The sequence below is a fragment of the Oculina patagonica genome, chromosome 13, assembly GCF_052425735.1.
Source record: "Oculina patagonica isolate OP01 chromosome 13, crgOcupat, whole genome shotgun sequence".
NCBI lineage: Eukaryota > Metazoa > Cnidaria > Anthozoa > Scleractinia > Oculinidae > Oculina > Oculina patagonica.
Genome location: NC_135770.1, coordinates 30,497,847 through 30,517,420, shown reverse-complemented (window position 1 = coordinate 30,517,420; position 19,574 = coordinate 30,497,847). Strand labels below are relative to the sequence as shown.

The window sequence follows — 19,574 nt, the reverse complement described above, 5'->3', positions numbered from 1 at the left end:
TTTTTCTTTTACTGAACATTTATTTTCATCTTAGCCATATGTTCATCACCGGCCAGTAAAAGCTGGTTTACACGATATTACTATTTTTGGAAGTTTTTGGAAAATCCCTATATTAAATAGTCGCTAAATCTTGCTCAGAAAAATTCGCTAAAATTAATAGCTGCTAACAATAATACTCTCTCAGTATTTCTTTGAATGTCTACACCATAGCACTCAGTGGATGTTGACAAAGCAAAAAATTAACTGAGTGCAATGATACACCCCTGGAGAACTACAATTACCACAGTTGAACTAATATGTACCTTAGTGAAGAATATTATTCTACATGACACGAGCGTGAGACAAAGAAAAAAATCTGAGTCCCCGACGGGAATCGAACCCATGGCCTCCCAACCGGTATTCTGGGAGGCCATGGGTTCGATTCCCGTCGGGGACTCAGATTTGTTTCTTTGTCCCACGCTCGTGTCATGTAGAATAATATTCTTCACTATTTATCACCGAGCTTAAAATCTACCATCTTTATTATTTACTACAAATTTGATGATTTCGACATTGCTGATCCTAGCAGTATGCAGGACGCGTGTCACATATCAACCTAGTAAATGGCCTAGCTCACAGCGAGTCTCACGTAGCTCAGTTGGTTAGAGCGCCCAACCGGTATTCTGGGAGGCCATGGGTTCGATTCCCGTCGGGGACTCAGATTTTTTTCTTTGTCCCACGCTCGTGTCATGAAGAATAATATTCTTCACTATTTATCACCGAGCTTAAAATCTACCATCTTTATTATTTACTAATATGTACCTTTTTTGACAGACCATGTGTATGAAGAAAAAATAATTCTAAGGGACTGGTGCATAATACTGTGTTTACAAATGTAGTTTTACCTTCAAAAGCACAGCAAATTTATCATTCACATAAGGCTTGCTACCTAATGGGCTACGAATGCCAGAGGAAATTTTGATTTAAGTTAAAGTCACGAGAAAGATGTACTTAGGAACTTCGTTAACGAGAGTGTGACAACAAATATAAAATATTACTAGATACAAAAACTTGACGAATGTGCAAATGAATGATCGACCGAAAGACAAAGCAAGCCAACTATAGATATCTCTAATTGTTTCGAAACGCATCAGTTTAATCTTGCTGAGTGAGATTAATTTGTAGCGGAAAACACAGCCTTATTTAGAATAATTTATTACTTACCAACTATTTGATTGCATTTCAATGAAAGATAATTTCATATCCGCGGACTTTCAAAATAAGCTATTGTTCGGCGTGCAAGTTTCTTGCTTCCTTGGCCATCCTTTCCGTTGCATTGTGTGTAAATGTGGATTCGAGCACTGGCCTCACTAGAAAAATTTCCTCCCAGAAAGGAAAAAATATTCGTATTCTCCTGATGTACATCCACAAGTTCGCATTACAACTCGGGAAACCAGCCCTTGTCCACGTTCATCCGCCATTTTGAACTTAATTTAAACTTAATATAAAATTGCCAGGTTACCAAGGGAGTTTACAACGCAGACCACAATAATTCATTCATTATATTCACGACTTAAAAATGAAGTTTAATGGAAGGTAGCCTGGTAGAAGAACTACGTGCTACCCTTCGTATCCTTGCAAATTCTGCAAATGCGGGAGAAACACAAAAACAATTACATCAGCTATGTTTATCTTTGCTGAAGAACTACGTGGAGCTGTACAGCAGCACAAACAACTTGGACATAAACCACGAAGAGTATTTGGATACGCTGAAGTTGTCTAAAGCGAGACTGGACGGCGTTTTTAAATTCATAAACGAAAAGGTAGTAACGAGAAATGGTAACACTACCAGAAGGCGGAAGGTTATTGGAGAGTTGCTCACAAAGCTGGAAAGCTGCGAGGAGGGTCTTAAGAAGTTGGCAAAAGCCATTTACAGCGATAAAAAACAGGCCGCAAGTGGTGAAACGCGGATAGGTGTTTATCAACTCGTTGCTACCGCCATTATCGCGTTTTTCGCCAGTGCTATTTGGAGCAGAAATAAGGCAATCCTTGTTACAAGTGGTTGTGTCGCTGGTATCTATTACTTAACTGCTAACAGCACAAGAAAACAGATGGATCAGCTAGCGGCAGACGTAGGGAAGTTTCAAAGAGAGATAGCCAGATACCAAGCCAAACTGGACGAACTACGTATGAGCGACGAGCTCTCTGATCATAATAATTGACGGTATGGCACTATTAAATGAAGTTCAATACTCGTACTTTCTCGGCTGAAGGTGTAAATCAAATTCGAAGTAGCGGCTGTGCAGGTAAAAGCGAATCTTGGCCTGTCAGAAGCAAACTGAATATAATATATTAAAATGACTTTAAGTAGCATCAGTAAATATTTATTTACCTCATACTCTGGTTGCCGAAATGTAGCAATATTACAATTCGATGAAAACATATTTTAATTTGATAAAATATAGTTTATAGTAAAAATAGTAAATTTTCATGCGATAGGTCAGACAAATAAACAATAAACTGAATAAAGAAGCAAGTCTCCCAAAGATAGATATCAGATAACAACACGTGCGCATGAAATCTGTTCGCCTTCAAAAGCCTAAAATTTCGAACTCAAGATGGATAAATGAGAGAAACTTGAAAGAAACTTTGTTTAGAGTTTATTTTCAGTTAAGATAAAGCAGAGAAATGTTTCCACAAGCGTCAAAAATATCGAAAATTTTAAAGCCGTGCTGTTCTGCATGGCAAAATTAATTACCCACATGTTTACGTTGAAGGCGAAGTTTTAATTTTAGCAGACAATGAGGCCATGAACACAAGTACTTTGCAGCAACCAATCAGAACAAACGCCTGTCCAACCGTTCATAAATTAAAATTTTACAACTGAAAGCTTGTCACATTCACTCAGTTTGATGATCACTTAGCTAGTGTGCGAGACTCGAGTTACAATCTCTTTCAGTCTTTATGTTTATATATGGCATAAAAATATATTTTATGGAATGAAAATATATTTTCATTGAAGTTTGCTGCATTTCGGCAACCATTACCAACACCTCTTGACAGCCTAGCCCCATGCAGAGTTCAGTGATGTGCTGTATTGCAGGATATTGTTTTGGCGAATCTGTAAATTAATTCAAAATTCTATGTGCCTTGATAAAATAAATCTGTAGGACAACACGTACAACAAATCATCTAAGTGTAAGCAATTTGTTATTTATCAGCATGGCATGCAACCAAGTTCCTTTTCGGCTGAGATGACTGCATGCATTTATTTGGAGGGGGGAGGCATAGGCCATATACAGAAATCGACCTTAAGGTTACTATTGTTATATTAGTGGCTATTACATTTTAGCGATTTTAGTGAGTTGGGCGAAAATCGCTAAATTTAGTACTTGCTAAAATTTGTCTTGGTCAAATTTCAAGTACCTCCCCGGTACCACCCTAATGGAACACAAAAATGGATACTGGTAACTTTGTTCTTTTAGGCAATGCAATTTATGTTCATTCAATGTCAAGATACGGTAGTTTTTTTCTTTTACTGAACATTTATTTTCATCTTAGCCATATGTTCATCACCGGCCAGTAAAAGCTGGTTTACACGATATTACTATTTTTGGAAGTTTTTGGAAAATCCCTATATTAAATAGTCGCTAAATCTTGCTCAGAAAAATTCGCTAAAATTAATAGCTGCTAACAATAGTACTCTCTCAGTATTTCTTTGAATGTCTGCACCATAGCACTCAGTGGATGTTGACAAAGCAAAAAATTACCTGAGTGCAATGATACACCCCTGGAGAACTACAATTACCACAGTTGAACTAATATGTACCTTTTTTGACAGACCATGTGTATGAAGAAAAAATAATTGTAAGGGACTGGTGCATAATACTGTGTTTACAAATGTAGTTTTACCTTCAAAAGCACAGCAAATTTATCATTCACATAAGGCTTGCTACCTAATGAGCTACGAATGCCAGAGGAAATTTTGATTTAAGTTAAAGTCACGAGAAAGATGTACTTAGGAACTTCGTTAACGAGAGTGTGACAACAAATATAAAATATTACTAGATACAAAAACTTGACGAACGTGCAAATGAATGATCGACCGAAAGACAAAGCAAGCCAACTATAGATATCTCTAATTGTTTCGAAACGCATCAGTTTAATCTTGCTGAGTGAGATTAATTTGTAGCGGAAAATAAAGCCTTATTTAGGGTAATTTATTACTTACCAACTATTTGATTGCATTTCAATGAAAGATAATTTCATATCCGCGGACTTTCAAAATAAGCTATTGTTCGGCGTGCAAGTTTCTTGCTTCCTTGGCCATCCTTTCCGTTGCATTGTGTGTAAATGTGGATTCAAGCACTGGCCTCACTAGAAAAATTCCTTCCAGAAAGGAAAAATATTCGTATTCTCCTGATGTACATCCACAAGTTCGCATTACAACTCGGGAAACCAGCCCTTGTCCACGTTCATTAGCCATTTTGAACTTAATTTAAACTTAATATAAAATTGCCAGGTTACCAAGGGAGTTTACACCATTTAATTTCTCCAGCAGACCGCAATAATTCGTTCATTACATTCACGACTTAAAAAGGATATTTGAGTCGGTTGCCTCATAGAAATGTATTAATAATCCATCAGTTATTTAAACTAATCCACAAGATTATTAGTTGGGGGTCTGAATGAGGGTACCTCGATAACACTAAACATGAAACAGTTAAATTGTATGCATATTTACACTCACAGTAAGAAACTCACTGTAACAGTACTAAACGGTCCTAAAAAGGCCAATATTATTTTGTTCAATATATCAAGAAGTTTTTAGCCATTTCCGACGATTTACGATCATTTCGGATGATTACCGAAGACAACCGAAGATTTCCGAAGACTACCGAAGATGTCCAGAGACTGTCAAAGGTGTCCGAAGACTACCAAAGATTTCCATGGAAAAATCTGACAACATGAATGATTTTTCAAAGAGTAGAATTTACAGTGCTCAAAGACTGGGGTTTTTTAACGGAAAACCCTGCAAACACTTAACAGTATTTTCTCCGAAAACAGTAAACATTAAAAATTGGCTAATGTAACAGTATTAACATTATGTTCAAATAACAGTAAACTCTAAACCACATTCAGACCCTCTTAGAGACTTTTGATTTATTTAGAGGTATTTTTACAGGAATTTGGCTTCCAACAATATTACAGTTTTACCCGAGAAAGTGTTCAATGAACTTAAGGCTCTGAAAACCCTGTGAGTCAAAATATTATCCTTTTATAAGTGCTTATTGCATGAAATTCTTTCAAATTACTTACAAGGAATACCAACATTGTATACATCTGTAATTATAAAATAATTAAGATAGTACGCGCGCTCTCATTGGTCGATAGGTGAGTTTAGATGAGAGTATGTAAACACGGTTGTGACGTCACGCTTTCTGTGTTTCCCGGCACAATTTAAAAACATAATTATAAAACTGCCAAAAAGACTTGCAAAGTTATTTCAAGTACAATATTAAAGAAATGGAAAACAATACCAAATTTTGATATGTGTTCCGGCTTTCTCTTCCCATATGAGCCCGAGAAAAAAAGCAAAAGAAAGAAGAACCACAGCGCTTTGCCTGGAGGAAGCTCAAGCAAACGACAAAATATGCAACAAAATACGCAGTAAACATTTTTTAAGTAACTTTTTGCGTTTAAGAACTACAATAAAATTCCCTACAAGTCATTCTTTATTAGAAAAAAATATAGATCAACGCAAACGAAACTATAAGCTACAAACTTAAACTTTGCACGGCCGATCGGTTGCCGTGTTTTTACCGGCAAATCTGCCTAAAATGTGATTAAAATGACGCTTAAAATATATTTTCTCTGAGACTTTCCCAGCGTAAAAATTCTACTGTTACATTGGCAATAATAGTCGTGAACTTTTTTTTTATCAAAATGGGCTTGGGGAAGACGAAAGAATGGAAATATGGAATAATGGAAGAATGGAATAATATAGAGATTACTCCATGGAAAATGCGCGCGTACGATTTTTATTCACGAGTTGAGCAGTATCAGAAAACGAACGAGTGAGCGTAGCGAACGAGTGAGTTTTCTGATACAACTCTACGAGTGAATAAAAATTGTACAAAGCATTTTTCATGGTGTAATTTGTTTATTTTATAGATACTGAGGTTTTTGAAAATCAAATTAAATCGCTCGACTTTTTATCAGTTACGCGCGTGTTTAGGAAACCCATTCATCTGCCATGAACTAAAATAGCTAAAACATGTTTGTCTTTCAAAATCACATCTTTAATGAAGTAGCACAAGAAATGAGACGTCAGTTTTATACTCTCACAACTTTTACAGAAACAACTTTTGATAGAAAACCTGACTGAGACTTGTACAAAACTTGCAAGTTCCAGTTCAATGTTTTAACAGAACAAAACAGCGCTAAACGCTGAATAACTCAACGCGAACTCGAACGAACTTTAAACAAATTAAATCAAGAAAACAGTCTGCCAAAACCAAAGACAAACCTACAGTGTCTTAGCCATCATCTGAATCAAAACTCGCTACAATCCCTCGGAGTGAAGACGGCCCGTATCCTTGTCCTTCCTTTGTGCGAATTTACTCAAAGGTTTAAATTTATTCAACTCGGCAGCAGGAATCTCGATCGCTTCGTGTTTCTCTTTTTGTTTGAAGAAACGTTGTGACAACAAGGCCGTCTTGTTTCGTTTTCTTTTTAGTGTTTTGGTTTTCCTGTTCTGCAATATAAACGACTCAGTGGAGCCGTTTAAGACACAAACAAACCTAGAACGTGTCTCCGCCATGTCGCCGATGTTTACGACGAGAATCAAAATGGCGATACGGTGTTGTTCACAAGTTGTTTTTCGTCGTTCGCGATTGTGATTGGACGAACGACGTTTTTTCACTAGTGAGTTTTCATCGTTCGCCTTTCCTATTGGCTAATGCATTTTACGTATCATTTGTACGCAATCGTTTTTTCGTGAGAAAATCTCAGTATCTATGATATAATAGTTTATTCTACGCTTGAAGCACATTACAAAGACTGAGGAAACGACAGTAGAAGAAACTGGACCCGTTTAGATCGCTATCTGAACAATTTACCGTACAATAAATGCATACCATTGCTACCGACCTCGCTAGATCCGCTGCTTGTACTATGATTCCTAATTATCCAGCAAAACTCCACAGGACACGATGAGACTTTTCAACCGTGTTATCGGGCTGCCAAATCATCTCGAATTCTCCCAACCCCCCTCGTGTTTAGACGAGGCTATGTAAACACGGAAAAAGTCCTCTATTGCTTAAATAATTAATCGGTAATTTGAATTAATCCACGAGATTTGTAGGTGACGTTTTACTTATTTAGAGGTATTTGTTACAGGAATGTGGCTTCCAACAATATCAAAGCTTTGCCCGAGAAAGTGTTAAATGAACTAAGGGTTCTGAAAAACCTGTAAGTAAAATTAATATCCTTCTAGTATTTCACCGTTTTATTGCATGTAATTGTTTCTTATAACTAACAAGAAATACCAGGATAAAAAAGTTCTGTCGTAAAAATATTTAGGCCCGTTGCCTAATAAACATTAATTACACATCAATCAACAATTTTAATTAATCCATAAGACTGTTTGTAGACTTTTGACTTATCTAGAGGTATTTTTACAGGAATATGTCTTCCAACAATATTTTAGCTTTACCCGAGAAAATGTTTGATGAATTAAGGGTTCTGGAACGAAATAATATCCTTCTAGTTTTCCGTTTTATTGCATGTAATTGTTTCTTATAACTAACAAGAAATACCAGGATAAAAAAGTTCTGTCGTAAATATATTTAGGCCCGTTGCCTAATAAACATTAATTACACATCAATCAACAATTTTAATTAATCCACAAGACTGTTTGCAGACTTTTGACTTATCTAGAGGTATTTTTACAGGAATATGTCTTCCAACAATATTTTAGCTTTACCCGAGAAAATGTTTGATGAATTAAGGGTTCTGGAAAACCTGTAAGTTCAAACATAATCCTTTTCTTATGCACTTATTTGCCAGGGTCTTTTTAAAAGCGTATGTAAGGATTTGCATTAATCCACTAAGCCACTTTCGTGTTTCGCTTCCTCAATTTCTGGCTTTTTCTTCCTCTATCTCATCGTTGTCAGTTCTTGCTTGTAACATTTCTCCCACCTTGGTATCCCGCTGCCTAGCCCTTACACTGAATCTGCAGAGCATAAGGGAGAGTGCTGCAAGAAGACTCCTGTTTTTATTTTATGAAGCTCTCTCTAATCCCCTACACGGAATACCAAGTTGAAAAGTTCTGTTCCCTAGTACACATGTGTCATTAATCAGACAGTAGCTTTAAATACCTTATTACATGAAATTGTCGCGACACGTTAATTTCGCAAATTTTGCGATTACAAAAAAACGCGAAATTGAAGTGACGCGAACAATAAGTGTCGCGAACATAACATGGCGCGAAAATTAAGTGGCTCACATTATGTCAATTATCAAGAAATAAGTCAGAATTGACTTAAAAACAATTATTCATGTATGTACAAGCATGACCTACTTGTAGACAGGGTGAAACTGCTCTGTTGTTGCTTTTGCCGATATTTCGTCTCTCCCTTGCGTTTTTGTTAATTTTGAAGCCATTGTTCCTTTGATGAAGTCGTTTTATGTAATTCAAGGGCATGTTAAATAATATTACTAAGGAAATGTAAATTGTGTCTTACTCAAAAACGCGAAATTAAAGTGATTCAAAATACAAAATTTTCGCAAAATCGCGAAATTTAAGTGTCGCGAAATATGCGCGCCTAAAAATCGCGAAATTAACGAGTCGCGAAAATTTCATGTAATAAGGTAATCCTCAATATTGCTAGTATAGGTTTTACTTATTTAGAGTTATTTTACAGAGATATGGCTTACAACAATATCGGATTTTTGCCTGAGAAAGTGTTTAATGCGATGAGAGATCTAAAAAACCTGTAAGTAAAAAAATGTCCAACACGTTAAAGTCAAAGTAGAACATACCTTCTAATTTGTCATTCAGAAAGTTTTGTGTACCAGGTGTATGGCTTGTTGTGTTGAGTTCAATTATTAAATATTCTTTATACAGGCTTGTTAAGTGGCAGTTTCTCTTAAAGCGGTCCATCGTATTTCGGGTCGGAAACAAAAGTTTTCCGATGGATCGCTTTAAGAGAAACTGCCACTTAATTCGACTCTGTTACTCTGGAGTTTCAGATCAGAGATTCGTAATACAGTGGAACCCCGATATAACGATCTTCGATATAACGATATTCCCGATATAACGATGAATGTGTTGTGTCCCGGCAAAAGTAAAATGTATGGGACGGAACCCCGATATAACGATTCCTCGATACAGTGGAACCCCGATATAACGATCTTCGATATAACGATATTCCCGATATAACGATTAATGTGTTGTGTCCCGGCAAAAGTAAAATGTATGAGACGGAACCCCGATATAACGATTCCTCGATATAACGATATAATTGTACTGCCCCCTTAGCATATCGTTATATCGGGGTTCCACTGTATAACGATATAATTGTACTGCCCCCTTAGCATATCGTTATATCGGGGTTCCACTGAGATTCGTATTGAAGGAATCGAATAAAATAAATAACCAAGGTGTCCTAAAGATCTCTACGACTACCCTATCTACCAGGAAACAGTCGGTTTTAAAGGGACATGGTGGACTTTTTTAAAGGGACAAGGTGGACTTTTTTCAAAATGTGAACGCTGACCGTGTCCCTTTAGCCAAAGAATGCCTCCCTTTTGTAACCACGCTTAAAAAAGCTTCCAATATCTCACTATAAAATTATCCATAACATACTTTCGGTTGAAATTATGTGACTCTGAAACTTGTCAGTTATGTTAATCACAACCGCAAACATAGCCAAATCTATTCTACCGATGTTCTTTAATTTCCAATTTTTGGACCGCATTTCAAAATTGGTGGTTCGAAAAACACAAAAAGACAATACTCTCACTGAACTCACCACAGAATCATTTTAAAATTACATTGATCTTGTTGCGAAGAATTAAATATTTTGCACTGTCCACGACTGCGAGGATTCCCCCCTTTGACAGCTTTCCTTTCTCTAAAATGCAAGTTGGATACTCTACAACAAATTGCAGTTCAAAACCATTGACAATTTAAACAGAAAGTGTAAAGCCTTTATATACAAAGTACATTATAGTACATTAGAGAGGGCCACAAATTTATTAGTTGTAAAACTATCACTTGTAACCCTCTATAAATAAAGTTTGATTGATTGATTGATTGATAAAGGCTTTACACTAAAGCTCTTTTCTTTCCTGTTCCTTATTATCCTTGTATATTTACCTTTCCCTTTCATTTTTACATCACTCTATTTTGTAACTTATTTACTTAAATGCTGTAAATTTTTAAATCGTTTTTTTTTCATTTTCTTTTGTTGTTGTTTTTTTTAATTGTAATAAGTTGTATCATGTTGTGATATTAACGAATTTTTTAAAAAAAAAAACATAATTATCGAATAATTCCCTTTTAAACGAAATCATCTAATGCATCAATGTTAATACAAAACAAAGTAATGAAGGAAATGCATCACTTCCTTGAGTGTTATTATTAAACACTGGTGACATGTTGCTGTTTTTTGTTTGTTTGTTTTTTGTTTGTTTTTACAGGAATTTGTCATTCAATGCTCTGCAAAGTTTTGACCTAGAACTGTCTAACATAATGCTCAAAACACTGTAGGTGAAATAAATACATTCTATTTTATCGGCCGCTCCATTCAAATGTACTTTGATCATGTAAATTCCCTGGATCCCACTGTTTCATTTATTTTTCCGTGTTTGGTATTAAAGCCAAAACACGTCTATTGCATCCTTTCATAGTAAAACAAGGGTTCAAAGCCTCTATTGAGTCCAAGTTTTAATACTTTTATTATTATTGCTGTAATTAAATAATAACAGCCTATAAAAAGTACAGCTGATTGTGATAATAGCTTGGTGAGCTCACTAAGAGAATAGTTATCAGCATAGATTGATAAAGAAAAAAACACGCAAGTCTGCACTCAGGAAGCCTGTCATTCTCGTCAGGGGCACAGTGACAGACCAGTCAGAGAGTTCATGCATAATTTTGACGACAAACGTAGGGTGGAAGCGCGCGCGCAGGGAGACGTTACATTAATCATTGTATCCGTTCTGTAACGAACTCTTCAACGAAAAAAAACAACCCAGGGTGAATCTCTCTAACCACGTTTGCCTACTCATCTTTAAGAACTCATTTATGTTTTTCATCGGCACCTTCTTACGTGGTGAGCCATTGAACTACAAGTAGGGGGGGGGGGGGGGAGAAGGGGAAAACAAACAATAACCAGTAGACGTGTGTTGGGTAAATATTGGCCAAGGAAGTGGCCGTGCAGTGTAGAGAAAGGAAGAAGCTGCGGAAAACAAACCCAAAACAGAAAAAGGTTGTGATATTATATTTTAATCTCACTAGGAGCAGGAGAAAAAGCAACACTTGGTGACCTTGAGCTGTATGGTGCTCACCAAAGAGAAAAAAGTCGATTTCGAAACGCTTTCCATTTTATTTCGCTAACCGATAAAGCTTTCTTGAGAGTTTTGAAGTGCAACAGCTTCCGTGTAGAAGCTGAGATAGCGTTTCAGGATCTTCTGAACAAACCAGCTTAAAAAAGGCAGAAAATGGTCAAAACAGATGAAAGGTCAAATATTGAAAACATGAAATAATCACCTGAGATGCCCTCTGTTTTATTTCCCATACATTTTGTACAACAAGAAAAGCAAACATGTGATTTCTTTGCAACTAAGACATTACCCCCCCCCCTTTTTTTCGTTTGTATAATTACGCATTGTCCCCTGTCCCACTCTCGGTGTGTTACTTGACAATCTGCCCCCCCCCCCCCCTCTCGTTTTAAACCCCTCCTCCCTCCCGCTAATTATTGCATAGTCCCTAAATGACTTTTTGTTTACAGGGATTTGTCATCCAATGCTATCGTTAACATATCGTTTCATTGTGCAATATTATTTCGTCCTTTTTATAAGCTGAAGTACTTGTAAGTGAACAGAAGAAGCAGAAATGCCATACTTTAACTGGTCATGAGTCGTTCCCAGTCGTCTCTTATGCGAAAATTGCAAGACGCGGAGGAAGATTCCCATGATTCCCTCCGTGTTTAGCAGTCGACTCAAGACGGACTCAAAAGACGACTGGGGACAAGTCAGATACTGTAACAGAATGTCTTACCTAAATACTTAGTTAAGGTGTGTGATAATTTGTGGTTGTTGATGTCAGTTCATCAGTCGCATTCATGAAGTACGAGAGCTGTAAGGCACGCTGTCATGTAGGTAGCTCGGCGAGTGAAGTACTTGGTGGAACTTTGGCTCACAAAAAGCAATAAAGCACCACAACAATATAAGCCATGGTGTCACAACAGCTAATGAAACCAATGCCTGTTAAATACAATCTTAACAGGCTGTAGACGTCTTCTAGTAGCGTTTTTGGGAAAGGAAATTCGTTGAAAGTTCGACACCATATTATTCCACCAAGCACGATCCTGATAAAACGATTTGTATCTCGACAAAGCAATTTTATGCTGCACTAGCAATACCTTCGGCACTGAAATGTGGGTGCTGATCCCTCTCAAATTTTTGTTTGGGAGGTGGCTACAGCCCCCTTGCTCCGCCGCCTATGCAGTGCAGTAAAATGAAATCTCATACCGCAGCGATCGATGAGGCAGTGGAGTAGTGGCACTGTTGCTTTCAAACAAGCCTCTGATAAAATAGCGATACTTTTTTCTCGAAAAAAAGCCAGAAAATAACAGAAATTACCACTGCCAAGGGAAGATAACACTTCATCGAGCATTTTGTATTTACAAAGCCAAGTTTTAACATGATCTCGAAAAATACTTTGCTTTGTACTTATCGAAAGGCGAACGCTTAGAAAACGGCAAATTTGCGCAAGGTATAATGAGTCAAGGTATAATGATTCGTTTTTGCTGATCATTGTTCGAACTACCAGCGGAAACCGTCTTAATTCGTCAAATCAAACTGGCTTCTTCGTTTGAAGTAAAGGTGAACACTATTAACTTGCGACTATCACTTGTTCGTGGCCCAAAAAGTAATCAAATGCGCAAGACAAGCGATTGTATGTCTTCGCAAGAAAAAAGAAAAAAAAAAACAAAAAAACCTTAACCTTTGAATTTCTCACTTTCTCACAGGAATTTGTCTTCCAATGCTCTCCAAAAGTTACACCTCTGCCCATCTAACAGAAAGCTGCAAACTCTGTAGGTGTAAATACGTATGTTGTAAGGGACCGTTTCATTCAATCTTGTTAAATCACGTATGGAATTCCTTTCGACCCTACACAAGTGATACACATTTGACATCACTACTCACTTAAAAGGAAACGGAACCCAAACAATTAGTATGGAGAAAGTCGTATATGAAGTCAAGAAGTGAAAAAGTAAGTTTATTAAGTATGATGAACCCATGGGAACTCACTGACAGGGCCCAAACTGATCTCCTACTACTACTAACCCAAGATATTAAAAAGTTGTTGAAAACGCTAGCGATGAAGAATCACACCATAAAGAAATTTGTTTTCTTTCCTTCCTCGAAATTTGTTATAAACGACACATTAATTCAACTGCGACTATCTCAATAAATGCAAAAGTGAAGAATACAAACAAACGAAAGTCGAGCTCGATCAACAAAATTTAAAGTCAGTTTTATAATTTATTTTAATTTACACGAGTGTTAATTTACTTATTTTAAAGTGAACCTTTTTTACAGGGATTTGTCTTCCAATGCTATCACAAACCCTTATTTTCAATGTGGAAGATACACTTGCAATCCTTATTATGACGTGAACTACTTGTAAGTGAGAAGAAGAAGAAGAAACAGACCATATTGTTGTATATGAATATTCACTTAGTCGCTTTCAAGGTTTCACCCCCTGGGGAAGGACGCTGTATATTTTTGCATGGGGTGTGCCGCTGCGGCTTTGAAACCCTTACTTTATACCAGACCATGTTCAGTTGATTTGGCAAACCTATATTAGAACAAGAAACCAAAAATCTCTATCCTATCCTTTAGAACTGTATCACTATGAGTGTGTTTTTATAGCAAACCATCTTCCACCAACGATACCGCGTTATTGTTTACGTTTAGAAAAGCCTCTTTCTCTTCCGAGTTTGTATTCCTATTCTGGACTTAATTCGTCATACCACCGATCAGTTTCCCGACAAATGATACCCTTTTCTAGACCAAAACTCTCTGATTTGTATACCCTATTCCAGACTAAATTGCTTAAAAACCGTACCCTTCACAGGGCACAAACCTATAAAGCTCATATATAGGAGTTCCTTGTGGGCGCTACTTTGGAGGTCCATGATTCTTATTTCCCAAATCACACAGCCTGATTGTAATGTGATCACATCTCTGTGAACAAAGAAGTGGTTTAGTACAGGATCATGGGCCGGCGTTTTTGTCAATCTGTGCATACTACTGGATAGTTTTTGCGAATAAAAACGCATTGTACAGAAATGTGCACATCAACTGTGGTTCAAACCATTGCATAAACAATTGTATGGGTTTAAAGCCAGTCATAATTTAAATTGTTAAAATGTACATTTATTGATACGCTTATTAAATGTCCTTAATTTTTAAGGGATTGGTCTTCCAATGGTATCAAAACGCTACCTAACCAAGTGTTTAAGACTCTACGACAGCTTCAAATCCTGTAGGTACAAAGAAGCAAACTGAAAGAGAATGTCCCATAGCCTTGCCTTCAAGTCGAGCTCACAGAGCGCGAAGCACGAAAGTGAGCGCAATAGCGCCAAAACGAGCGCGAAACGCGAGAGCTCCGGGCCTACTACCACCAAACTTATGATACAGTTCCTTTATACAATACGTACAGTAAATGTGCAATTACTTACATTACTTACTTTATTAAATGGCTCAGAAGCTAAAATGCTTCAGATAGGCCTTAAAAATAGGAAGCACAGACCACCATATTTGTTGAGATGCAAATTTGGAATTTTTTTCAAGTTGGAGTTCGTATTTTCTAGTAATCTAGCATCCAGCTAAGTCGCAAAGATGAAACCATTGTTTCAAAAAGATATACTAGTTAAAACGTCTCTCTGATTTTGTTAAAACAAATTGCCTTATTTATTTATTTATTTATTTATTTATTTATTTATTTATTTCCATAACGAGCGAATAGTTTAGTTTGGTTTTTGTAAATTACAACCTCGGGAGCAGTCATCGGTCGAGAGATACGCGGTATATACGTCAACCAAAGTGAGAGGGTCTGGGGACGAGTTGAGTTTAGAATTGAACGGCTCGGGGCAAGTTTCTTGTTTTGAGTTCTCTGTAATGAAGTTCGATTTACTGACCGTTAAGCGGGTTCATTCTTAACTACACATCCAGGGCAGTTGCTAAGAGAATACTGGAGACGGCTTTCGTGACAAGCCAATTAAAAGCGCTTTGAAATGCAAAGTGGTAAGTTTTTGGTGAGTAGGGGGAGGGAGCCTGCCTCGATAAAAGTTTTACATTGTGCACGTGTAGCTAGTGCAGTTTATGGAACAAACCTGTGCAAAAGGCTTATCAGAAAAAATTGGTAGCCACGAAGGATCCCTCTTTATGGTTAGGACATAATTGTACTATGAAAAATGAAAGACAAATAATTTATTTTAAGTTTTACTTTTTAAATTCTACTTTTAACAGCGATTTATCTTTCAATGCCATCACATTCTTGCCGGTCGAAGTGTTTCAAAAACTGACAGCACTACGAATTCTGTAAGTGAAAAGAAACATGTCCATTGTGATGCAAAATAATCGGTTGTACTTGTATTGTAAGTCAATAGGCCATTTCCGAGTTATCCTTTGCCTCTATTACAAAACTAGTCTACGTACAAAACCATTAAAATAAAATGAATTTGATTTGCATGAAAATGTAGGTGGAACTCATTTTCATATGACTGGTTTAGCAAGTAGCCTCGTTTGAAACAGAGGCATTCATTTTATCGCATACTAGCTAGGACTACAATAGCCTGCGTAGCATGCGCCGTAGTTTCGAGCGCGCGTATGGGAAGCGCAAAAGGCGCGAGGGGGCCACGCGGTCTCGCGAAGCCTTCTTGCAATCGCACACTCTTTTAACGCACTAAAAAAAGTATCGAGACACCTGCTATGCAGACTAGGACTGCAAACGCGGAAAACAGAAAGTGAAAGTGAAAACCTGTCGTATAAAATAAACTGCTAGTGTGTCAGTCTATCGTTTTACCTTTTGCATGTATTTTCACAGGTCTCTGGCTTCCAACGCTATTACATTTCTGCATAACAGAATGTTTGCTAGGCTGAGAGAACTGATGGTTTTGTAAGTAAAAAGGCATGCTTTTTATACCGTATGTAACAAAATGTTCCATAGTTCCGAAAAAAAGTTATAGTACGGGGTTATTGATGTCCGCTTGTTTATGGTTTTATTTTTGGGGGGAATAAACAATTTTTTTTTTCATTTTTTTGGACTTTACAGTGACAAAAACGCAAAACAATTGTACAGAGGAACTTTTTAAAAGCCTTGTATTTTTATTTTTATTACGTTGCTTAATAAATTATACGTTTTACAGAGATTTGTCCTCCAACGCCATTACAGTTCTACCCAGTGGAGTTTTCACTAGCCTAAAACGACAGCTAACGTGCCTGTAAGTACAAAGAAGCACATCGGAAAGATTTGCGTGGGTTTAGAAACCCCCCGACCTAGAGTTATTATTAACACAACATCGGCTTTTCAGCCGAAAATCAAGAAAAAAAAAATAAAATCACATAATTCATCAAGTGTCAATGTATTTAGAAACACTATCTGTAACCTCGCCCCTCACAACAAATTTTCTGGCCTAAGTTAATTCAAATACTTTCTGCGCGCCACTTATTTTACTTTACTGGACACTACCTATGATATTGACATGCCCTGCACCTGGTTCCTCTTCAGTAACTGCCCTTGCCACCGCTCTTAATTTTTGTGACTAATATTATCTGCATCTTGTTTTTTCACATTAGCTATAAGTAATTAATTAGATTTTATAACTATAATTTTTAACTATAAGTAATTAATTAGATTTATTGTATATACATATATATATATTTTTTTAAAATTTAAGATTTTTATCGCCATTCTTTATAGTGTTTAGGGTTGCGCCTCTCATGGGTAACTATTTTCCCGTTCGCGCAATTCCTTTTTGGTCCTTTTCTTTTATTGTAAAATTTTGAGACCAATAAAGTTGATAAACATTTAGCACCGTTATGCTAATTGTGGAAACAAATTAACTAAAAAATAACCAGATATTTTTAAAAAAAAAACAATACTGAAAATACAAATATAAAATTGTTAAAAAGCCAAATGGCAGGAGGCTAACCAAGTGGCTATTTACGAAGCGTGGAGGAGTTAAATTCGGGACGACCAAAGACAACTCCATCAAGTGTAGGGAGGTGGATTTGACCCTGGTGCCTCCGGAAGTCCAATAGCTAAATAGCTAGAAAACTAAACAAATTTTGTTATCTTTCTAGAATGCTTTCGGATAATCCTATAAAGACAATCGAACCAGGAGCATTTAAAGTTTACTATTATGGTAAACAACTAAGAATGTAAGATTTCTTAAAATGTTTACTGATTACCTATTGTTCCATGCATTATTCACTCGAACGTTACAAACGTACCAATGAAACGATTTTTTTTTTAATAATTAAAAAAAAAATGTGTTTGAAAAACATAATTTCAAAGTTTAAGAATTCTACGATAAAAATTGTTCGTTTTTGACTATTTTGCCTTCAAAAATGTCTTAGTTGACTAGCATTTATATGGTAGTCAATACTGTACAATCTCATGATGCAGTGGTTGGTAAATAAGCCCCTTCAGGTGGCTTATATAATGGAAGATAATGTCCGAGGCTGAACGATTGACCAAAAAATGAACAAGTGGCCGAGAAGCGAAGCTTCGAGAGCAACTGTCAGAAATTTGGTTTATCTGCCTTTTCTTCCTTCTTTACGATATTTTTCTTTTGCAGATTTTTGCTGCGGACGAACATTAAGAAATTGAGCATTGACGTCTTCAGCGCCTATCGCTTACAAGACTTCAAACTGTGACTTGTCTTATTTATATAAATATTGAATCACAATACACTTAAATACTGAATTAATAGGGACCGCGTATGCGTGAGCCGACTAAGGGGTTCGGGGGACATCCCCCCCCCCCCCCGGGAAAATTTGGGTTCTAATTTCTCTTCCAGAAATGAAATGTTTTCAGTATTATTTCGTTTGTCTCTTCATTCGTTATAATTTTTTTGGTTACTGTAAAAAAGTGTGGGTGGGGAGGGGGGGGCTGCCCCCTAGCCCCTCCCTCTCCGCGGTGCCTGTTTAAAAGTAACTACACTACCCCGCTGAACAAAGATGTGTAGTCACAGTATATCGCTAATGTTATCTTTGGCTATACTTTTTTGCAGGGTTGTATGGAATAGAATACCAGGATTAATGAAAATTAAATATTACTATTCCAGACAGAACGTCAAAATATATCTGTCAGTATATTTCATAATGTGAAGACTAAGGCCCTGTCCACATTAACCCGGGTAAATTTGAAAACGCCGTATGAAATGTTTTCCGTCCACATTAACCCGGGTAAAATTGAAAAAGGTACGCTTCATCGCACGCAGAGTGGCAACGCATGCACAGAGCTTTTGTTCAGCTTATTAAACCTTTTGTTTTGGCGGTCAATACATAACTTTTTGCCATCAGCTTTTTTAAAAAGTCTCGGTTTCGCCCGTTTTCGCTGTCCACGCTACACCACCTAGCCGGCGTTTTCAAATTTACCCTCTTTGGAGTGCGTACCGTTTTCGGTGACAGAAATTAAAATTAAACGCCGTTTCAGTGTGGACGGTTGGCCTATCTGGGTAAAAAAGATGCGTTTTCAGATTTACCTGGCTCAGTGTGGACAGGGCCTTAGGCAAGCCTTAACGCTGTACTAAGTTAAGTTATAATGTACACTGGCTCTAGATCTGGGAGAAAGGGGTCTTCTTTTGATCACTAAACGGCTTGCTGCGGACTTGTATCTTATTTAAACCCACGAGACACATTTCAAGAGATTTATTGCGGTTTTTAGTGAAATGCGAACTTTGAAATTCAAAAATCCAACTAACGATTGCATTTTTCGCTACCGTCAATCATAATTATGACGACACCCAACAAACCATGAAAAACAAAAACAAACAAAATGGATCGAAATCTGCCAATCACAACTGACAGAAGTGACCTTTCGAGCCGGTTGAAGTGAACTTCTGTTTCCCGAGAGGTCCGCTAAGATGATTGACGGCACCAAAAAGCGCAAGCCGTTGGTTGAAGATTGAATTTTTAATTGAGGATTGGATTTTGAATTTCAGAGTTCGCATATCACTAAAAACCGCAATAAGGTCAAAATAGACTTGGAAGCAATGGTGGAAAACAAATAAAGTCGCAATAATTATCCCGTCCTGTTTTTGACAAACGCATTGAAGAATCTAGCGCCA

The 19,574-nt window shown here is 37.0% G+C and overlaps 1 protein-coding gene across 1 annotated transcript in view; it reads left to right on the top strand.

The window, feature by feature from the left end:
- LOC144635566 (uncharacterized) overlaps window positions 1-19,574 on the top strand; it is a 34,367-nt gene that overhangs the window by 9,761 nt on the left and 5,032 nt on the right. Inside the window, exons 9-19 of the mRNA XM_078494659.1 lie at window positions 5,165-5,236; window positions 11,997-12,077; window positions 13,239-13,304; window positions 13,813-13,896; window positions 14,690-14,761; window positions 15,748-15,819; window positions 16,325-16,396; window positions 16,647-16,721; window positions 17,584-17,661; window positions 18,081-18,155; window positions 18,516-18,590. Of these exons, the coding sequence (XP_078350785.1) occupies window positions 5,165-5,236; window positions 11,997-12,077; window positions 13,239-13,304; window positions 13,813-13,896; window positions 14,690-14,761; window positions 15,748-15,819; window positions 16,325-16,396; window positions 16,647-16,721; window positions 17,584-17,661; window positions 18,081-18,155; window positions 18,516-18,590 (822 nt within the window). The remainder of the gene's footprint in view (window positions 1-5,164; window positions 5,237-11,996; window positions 12,078-13,238; window positions 13,305-13,812; window positions 13,897-14,689; window positions 14,762-15,747; window positions 15,820-16,324; window positions 16,397-16,646; window positions 16,722-17,583; window positions 17,662-18,080; window positions 18,156-18,515; window positions 18,591-19,574) is intronic.